This window comes from Capsicum annuum, chromosome 8, assembly GCF_002878395.1.
Source record: "Capsicum annuum cultivar UCD-10X-F1 chromosome 8, UCD10Xv1.1, whole genome shotgun sequence".
Lineage (NCBI taxonomy): Eukaryota > Viridiplantae > Streptophyta > Magnoliopsida > Solanales > Solanaceae > Capsicum > Capsicum annuum.
This window is the reverse complement of record NC_061118.1, coordinates 145310284-145318699: the sequence shown is the minus strand read 5'-3', so window position 1 is coordinate 145318699 and position 8416 is coordinate 145310284. Positions and strand designations below refer to the sequence as shown.

Sequence of the window (8416 nt, the reverse complement as noted above, 5' to 3'; positions counted from 1 at the left end):
ATCATTTAATAGGGGTACTATGGTAAAGTAGCCATGTCATTAATTATTTTTCTTAATCAATGTACAATGTCAAATTGGGACGAGTAAAATCAGACGGAGGAAGTATTCACTTTTACTTGTTCAATGTAAAAAATTAAGAGATAATCTATTATTTAATTGCTGAATTATCCTTATTATTAACTATATCATCTCTCGATACATTTAAAGGCGATATAATCAAATTGTCAATCTATTCAACATTGCTTTTTAAAAGTATACCAAATTAATTTTGAATAAATAAAAATGTACGAAGAGAATACTAATTAACGTAAATAAGTAGAGAAAATATCAACAAGAAGAAAAGATAATTATACAAAAATCATTTCGAGTAGGTCAACATTTATATATGTGGTAGGTGAAGGTAAGTCAAAATGTGTACGACATCAATTATTAATCTTCAAAATATTCAGAGGCAGCTTATCGAGGACATGACCCTAGATAGAAAAGTATGAAAATCACGGATAAGGGTAGAAGGCTATTGTGTGTGGATGAGTCGTAGCAAGTAGTTAGGAGAGCTTTTGTGTAGCCGAATTAGTAATCCTAGGACTGTGTCCATAGGTAGGAGCAACTAGTTATGAGAGTTTGGACGTGGTGGGCGCCTTTGATCTGTGAGTGTATGGTACTACTGTATGAGTGTCTTATTTCTTATTTCTGTTATGTCATCCATCCCGTTTCACGTTTCATTACGACCTTGTCTACTATTCTTTATCTTGAGCCGGGGGTCTATCGGAAACAGCCTTTCTACTTCTTTAGAGGTAGAGGTATGGACTGCGTACATCTTACCCTCCCCAGACCTCACTATGTGGGAATACACTGGGTTTGTTGTTGTTGTTGTATATATTTAGGTCTATCACTATGTCGTAGGTTCATATATAAAAGTTATTTTATGTACCATCCACCTTAGTCATAACTCATAACTACACTAAAAAAGTTTGAAAACTAAATACACATTCTAAAGTTTATGCAAGTCCCTCCTCTGCCCATCTGCAATCACCCATTTGAAACCTCAAAACTTTTCATGACCTGCTGCAATACAAATTATGAAGTCACAAAGTTAATTTCAGTTTACTTGCTTGGAAAAATGAAGAGGACAAGAAGCACAAAGAGAAGTTCGTTTGGAAATATACATAGCTCAGACTAAAATGAAAGAATTATCACATCCCTTAAGTCAAATTAACATTATGTTGGGCTTGTCAAAGACAGATTGAATCCAAAATATACATGTCTTGGTAACATTTTTCTTGTATGGCAGGTTAATAATACAACTGTATTGACAACATGATTGAGAAAACTAAGCTCATATTTAGAGGTGCTGTCATCAATATGCCCTTATCTATACTATTGTTGCTACATTTTCCCCACTACTTACTGAGATGACACTAAATGCAGCTATGGGAAACTCTCAATTCTAAAATAAAGCTTGGAAAATAATTAAATTTTAGATGTCTCATTTACTCTTAATTAGATGATTTATAACCATACAAATATCAATAACTTGTCATCTAAATAATGAGGTCAACTACATTTGGACACAAGAAAACCTTTAAAGAAAGGGAAAAAATGAAGAAGGAATCAGAAAATCAAGTGATTTGGCAGTACAAGTCTGTTGCCACCAACTCAGACGACTTGGGTTCAAGTCTTGAAAATGAGGTCGCCTTAGGTAGAGAGTGCTTTACCTCCAAAGTGAGACCTCCCGGAGTAAACCGGGATTAATCAAGCCCCAAAGGAAGTACCAAAAACCTAGTGGAAAACCAAAAAAGGGGGAACCCAGTCTATCTGTTGTATCGAGTACCTGACTCCATCACACTCCAGGATTATTCAAGGCAAAAAATGAGAATGATTCCAAAATCATTGGTTTTGGCATTGTGAGCAGTATGGAGGAGAGCACAGGTGGAAAGTAAACATTTATTTTGAATTTGGGACAAAATGTATTACGTTTGATGAAGCCATAAAAAGGAGGATAGTCCTGCACACACTAGATCCCTGAAGGGGAAATAATACCATAAATCTACTATACTACTTCTGTAATGGAAGTTACAAAGTAAAGGTTTTCACCTTCAGTGATATTGTGACCTGCCTATCCTACCACCAAAACGGCCACCACCCCTGTGATTCTCTCTCCAACCACCACTAGAATGAGCACCTTGATTGAAGCTTGAGCCAGGAACCACAGCATGTGGTTGTGAATTATTGTTCTGTCCTGATTGTGGTCCATTCGCAGGTATCTGACCTCCCAAATTCATGGGTGTAGGAGTAAATTGGCCTGGTAAGCCCATTGCCATAGGTGATTGACTAAAAACACTTTGTCCTAAGGCAGGCCAAGCCGCAAATGAAGGCCCTGGACCAAAATTTGGTAGTCCACCTGAGAACATAAAGCGAGACAGAAGAGCTGGATTTATTTGCTGCTCAAAAGGTAATGCATTTGGCAAAGGCATTTGAAAGATTTGTGCCGGATGACGTTGTTGGGGCCATGTCATATCAACATTTGGCAGTGTGTTGGGAAAGCCGATTTTCTGGGGCTGCTGATATGGGATTCCATTAGTCCAAACTCCAGTCGACTGTGCTGCTAAGCCAGGGGAATTTTGTATATGCAGGAATGAAGGGACTGATGAAGGCCTAATGCTCAGTCCAGGTCCTTGAAGAGAGGCGCTTGGATGAATGCCTGGATCCAGTGGAGCAGAAGCAGCAGCAGGGATAAAACGTTGACTTTGGTCGATTGATGGCTTACCATTTTCACGTTGCACATCTGTAGCCGCACCTTGATCGTGTTTCCAGTTCTGTGATCGACTTTTGCGGTTCTTTTTGTCCTTCTTCTTATATCCTGTTTTCTGGTCATTTATGATGCCCCTCTTTTTCATTTTCAGCATTCTCTTGTATTCAGCCTCCTTTTCATCATCTGAAAATTCATCCTCAGACACCTCTTCATCATTTTCACCAGATGCATCATACCCTTTCTTGTAAAGACTGTTGTCATTTAAAATATGATTTGAAAATTCAGGGACGAAAGAGATCAAGGTGCCTGGGTGGACTCCAGGGGGAACCTCGTGGTTAGAATTGTATCTTACAATGTAGTACGGGTTCCTGACAGGCCCAAAAATCTCATCTACTATACCAAGTGGAGATCTGCTTTCTGTTATCCAGAGAATCGAACCATCATTAAGAGGAGTATGCTTTTCCACCCCTTCTACTACAACTTGGGCCCCAATAATCTGTCGCAATAGATGAAATAAGTCCTTTCAATAACAAAGTTGAATTAAATATAAGCAAATTTGAATAAAATATAAGCAAGCACCATTTACAAAATCATTTTTTGCTGCTTAAAATAAAAGAACAATCACATTGCATTGTCTGCCTTTCAGCTTTTTAGTCTTACCGATGACACAACTCCTACAGGCTGCATCTGGTGATGTGGTTGTAAGGTCGCAGTCACTTCTGGAACTGGGGGTAGAACCTGCAATTACCAAGATGATTGAATACTTCACGTGTTGACATAAAACAAGAAAAGCAAATCCAAAACATAACCGTCATGTGCTAATCATCCATGCAAGGTGCAGAAAAAAAAACTTTACACAAAGTTCCATATTACATCTTTAGACTACTCAAACTAAATAACAAAGAACATTACGTTATCAATTGAATGCAAACAAATTTGCAACATCTAGACGTAAACATACATAATGACTCTGGTTCAATTATACTACAATGATGACTACACTCAGGCCAGTCATTCTTTACTCGAAATCCTGTTTATCTTTCATAGACATGAAAGCTCTCCACGTAAACATTGTATATCTGCATACTAATATTCATGCTTAACAGACATCTATTAGATTATCATCTCTTGTAAGAGCCTAAAAAGGGTGTTTTTCTTGCTATTTAGCTGGACATTTAAACATTTTTCCATTGCATTCCATATAGTGCAGAAGCATTACTGCAACAATTAGTAGTAATTCAGATGCATTAGCATTTACTTATTACCTGAACTTCATTCTTGGACCTGATAGGTCCCCTAACACCAGTGTCCTCATCGGAATCAGATGGTAGAATCTCGCCTTCTTCTATATCCTCCTCCTCCCATTCTGCTTCCTCATTTGAGCTACTACGCGCATCTTCTTCCTCAGCATTGGATGAACTTTCACTTTCAGTCTCCGCATCGCTGTTACTCAGAATTCTTTCCTCAGCCCTACTAGTAGCGACATCAACTTTATCACTCTCCTCATTCTTGCTAACGCCAGCTTCATCAATGCTGATACTATTATTACCAGCTTGATCAACCCCTCTTTCATTCTGTATCCCACTTATACTAACTTTCCCCATCTCCTCCTCAACTACCCCCATGGGCATTGGCAACTCAACTTTGAAACGATTCTCATGAACCCCAATTTGGGTCTCTTCTTTATTCACAAGAATTCCACGAGTGCCCACATCATCATCATCATCATCTGTATCCAATATGAAATCTCTGAGGGAATCATAATCAAGCAACGAATCAGCAAAAGACAAAGAATATTCATCAAATTCAGGCTCGTTTTCTTTCTCATTTTTCTCTTCAACCGTGGAGCTGTATAGAAAATCCACCATTTTTCTTCAACCGACAAAAATTGCCTTCCCAAAAACTTTCTCATTGTATACAGTTCTAATAATAGGACTTTATAATCGTTTGTATGCGAATTTTGGGGGCAGCAATAACCCTTTCTTAAACCCTAATAGGGTTTAACAGAGAATTTACAAGGCCAAACATTGCCCCATCAACTTTGCAAATACAACAAAAATGAACTTATTTTGGCTTTTGTTCCCAAAATGCCCTTCGATTATTACAAATGAGATTATAAAGTTTTCCCGTTAGTAGAATGGTCTAATTATAAGGTTAAAATCAATTTTTATGTATATATAACTAGATATTAAACCTCTTCGATTAATTTGTATGTGCACTTCTAAACCTCTCAAAGAAAATTCTAGTTCTGTCGTTGCATTAATAAACCTCAAAATTTCATGTATTTCTTCTTAATTTTTTTTTTAATTATTAATAATTTAAAACATATATTAATTAAAAAAACATGGCTTTTCATGTTCAACTTGAAATTGAACAATGTTTGCTCAATATGCTGTCCACTCGGATTACCTATGCTCGCTTCATGCTTCTACATGGTAATAAAATATACGAAAAAGGCTCAAAAATACTCCTGAACTATCTGAAATAGCTCAAAAATGTCCCTCGTTAGATTTTTGGCTCAAAAATACTCCTCCGTTAAATATTTGGCTCAAAAATACCCCTCCCTCTAACGAAATTCGAGAAAGGATCAAAAATACCCTTGAACTATCTAAAATGACTCAAAAATACCCATCTGTTAAATATTTGGCTCAAAAATACCCCTCCTCTTAACGAAATTCCACCAAGTATGCCACTTAGATAAAAAAAAATTATGTGACTATGCCACATTACCATCCACATGTAAAATTTTTGTATTTTTTAATTATATGACATTCCTTTCTTTTTTATTTTTATTTAAAAACGTCAGTGAAACAGACAAAACTTATACGACTTTTTTATTTTTAATCAAAGTAGATAAACAGTGATTACATAATATTTTTTTTGAAAAAAATTATTAAATGTAACATCGCTATTATCAAATTCCTTTGATCATCTAAAAAACATGTTTTTTCCTATTAATAGGTTTAAAAGTGTAAAACCCAACAAAAGAGTCATATTAAACTGATAAATCCATTAATTATTAGGCCAGTATAAAAGTTAAAAGTTAGATTTACTCGTAAATGTAACAAATTTCAAACTAAACTTCAAATTAGTTACTCAAAAGATGTGTTTGGCTTTGTTAGCTTTTACTCAAAATGTTTATGTTAAAATGATTTAATAAATAACTCCTCTAATCTAAAATTAATGAATCTAGAATTAATGAATCTTTGAATGTGGCACACATCTTCAAAAAGTTAATGAATGACATAATTAAAGAATAATTTATTAATATTAAGTATCATTTTACTTCTTTTCAAACTTGTTCTAAAAATAATAAGATTATTCATCAAAACTGAATTTAGAAAAATGAATTCATTTCGAATGATTAAACAAGTGTTAAAAGGAATTCATTTATTTTGAAAACGAATTTGCATGTAGTAAATTCAACTCAATTATTAGTGCATCAACATTTGCTAGCTTAAAAGTTAAAATTCTGGCTCCTCCTCCGAGTCAACATCAGATCAAGATCAAGATGTCCCTTATCCCAAACGACAATAACAAGATGAAATTTAGAACTTTTAAAACACTAATGAAAAGCTGAAATTTAGAATTTTTAAAACACTAATGAAAAGGTGAAATTTAGAACTTTTAAAACACTAATGGAGTAATTAGCAAAATATTAGTTTGTTGGTTTTTCCGTTTCACTGCTTTGAAAAAAAAATAAAGAAGAAAGGAATGTTATATAATTAAAAAATACTAACATTTTACATGTAGATAGTAATGTGACATAGTCATGTGTTATTTTTTTTTATCTAGGTGGCATGCTTGGTGGAATTTTATTAAATGGAGGGATATTTTTGAGCCACATATTTAACAGATGAATATTTTTTAGCCATTTCAGATAATTTAGGGGTATTTTTTTATTCTTTTTTGAATTCCGTTAGAGGGAGGGGTATTTTTGAGCCAAATATTTAACGTAGGAGTATTTTTCAGCCAAAAATCTAACGAGGAATATTTTTAAGCTATTTTAAATAGTTAAAGGTATTTTTAAACCTTTTCCGTAAAATATATATAAGTAAAGTTCCAATTTTTCTAATTTGTCAAGTATAAACAGAATTTGAATAGGACATGTTAATTATCTTATCAAGCTATTTTATTATACTTTTTTTTCTTCAATATTATCCATTAGCTTGAAACTTTAGTACATTCAATTAGGAAGTTTATTAACATCTTTCTAAATAACTTGAAATTGGAATCATTTAGGTGTTGTCATTTCTAGGGTGACTCAAAGGGTTAAGCTAGTAAAATCTTTGTTTTAGACCCCTAAAATTTTGAGACCTCAAAAATTTTAATAGTAAATTATATGATTTCAACTTCACTTGAAATAATAATGAAGATTATAAAATACATTTTAAAAAATTATCTAAAAAAAAAAAAGAGAAAAAGTTATCTCATTTTTACAAGAAATACTTTAGAACTTTGAACTAAACAACTCAATCTTTATATTAGTAAATAAAATTTTAACAACAACATCCAAGTTAATGCATTGCAAACAAATGACTAATATTTTATTAACTAGAATTAGTCCTTACTTTTATTAATAGTTATATTAATCAGTGAAGTTAAAGGGTATATGTCTTTTAAAAATATTACACCAAAACAACTATTATGCAAGAACAAACAAGACAACTCTAAATTATAATAGTAATTTTGTATGTATGTTTACATATATAATACTTCTAATTAAAACTTAACTTTAGGTTACTAATTTATTGAGACACCTCTAATCATTTCTCATGTGGCACGTACGCAACATTTATTATAAACTTTATAGCATTTGAATACTAGTATGTAATTCTTTGAAAGGAAAATGAAATAAGTTACAATCTACGTAAACTTGTGATTAGATTATTAGTACAAGAAAACATGGAGATGTAGAGTAAAATTTTAGGCATAAACCACTTTGTTCATGTTCAGATTTCAGTAAACTTCCGGTTTATGTCATTTTTATATATAACATACCAGTCTAATCCCACAAATGAAGTCGGGGAGAATAGAGTGTACGCACACCTTATCTTTACCTCGTAGATATAGAAAGGTTTGTGGTAGACTCCTTAGCTTAAAATAAAGCAAATCCAAGCAGATTGAAAAAAGAAATTCAAAAATAAGGCCAACAACAATAACGAAATAATGTTAGCCATATTTATCTATACATGTACAAGAAACCTATATTCAAATATGTATTGGGGAGTATTGTTTTACAATATAACTATAGCATAGACTATAGACAATTTCGCTCGAAAGCTGCCGACTGTCAACTCTGTTGCAGCCACTCCTGAATTGCAGAACGGAGGGCATGATTAGGAACAAGGTTCTTATGGGAAAGCGTAAGGTTTGTCATGGGCGAGGTCTCATGCCCGCTGTCCAACCATCCTCTTAATGCTTCTGCTTCATATGTGAAGCCATCCGCTGCTACTACAGGATCTTGCATGACTTCCTGTTGTAGTGAAACACATGACCATCAAGAAATGATTAAACAGGAACTCTTTGTGTTTTCTAAAAGAAGAACAACGAAAAACAGAGACTATTGAGTTGGATAACAAACTCATTGAATGGAGAACCATAACACAAACTTGCATGGGTTATATAATGTTGCAGAACTGAGAAATGACAGTAAGGGATGCT

At 33.8% G+C, this 8416-nt stretch overlaps 2 protein-coding genes across 4 annotated transcripts in view; both read right to left on the bottom strand.

The window, feature by feature from the left end:
• Window positions 1–857: 857 nt before the first annotated feature.
• LOC107839194 (H/ACA ribonucleoprotein complex non-core subunit NAF1) lies at window positions 858–4791 on the bottom strand. 3 transcript variants are annotated; one of them, XM_016682586.2, is made up of 4 exons: window positions 4018–4779; window positions 3413–3490; window positions 2095–3248; window positions 858–1065 (listed from the first exon to the last, which is right to left on the bottom strand). In XM_016682586.2, exons 1-3 carry the CDS (start codon window positions 4618–4620, stop codon window positions 2097–2099), a joined length of 1833 nt encoding a protein of 610 aa, XP_016538072.1. In that variant the 5' UTR covers window positions 4621–4779; the 3' UTR covers window positions 858–1065; window positions 2095–2096. The 3 variants fall into 3 exon arrangements, with proteins under 3 accessions (XP_016538072.1, XP_016538071.1, XP_016538070.1); XM_016682585.2 differs by having other exon boundaries at window positions 858–1062; XM_016682584.2 differs by lacking the exon at window positions 858–1065 and having other exon boundaries at window positions 1931–3248; window positions 4018–4791.
• Window positions 4792–7875: 3084 nt separating this feature from the next.
• The window catches only part of LOC107839192 (U-box domain-containing protein 33), an 11455-nt gene continuing 10914 nt past the window's right edge, over window positions 7876–8416 (bottom strand). Inside the window, exon 9 of the mRNA XM_016682583.2 lies at window positions 7876–8228. Within this exon, the coding sequence (XP_016538069.1) occupies window positions 8046–8228 (183 nt within the window). The 3' untranslated portion in view covers window positions 7876–8045. The remainder of the gene's footprint in view (window positions 8229–8416) is intronic.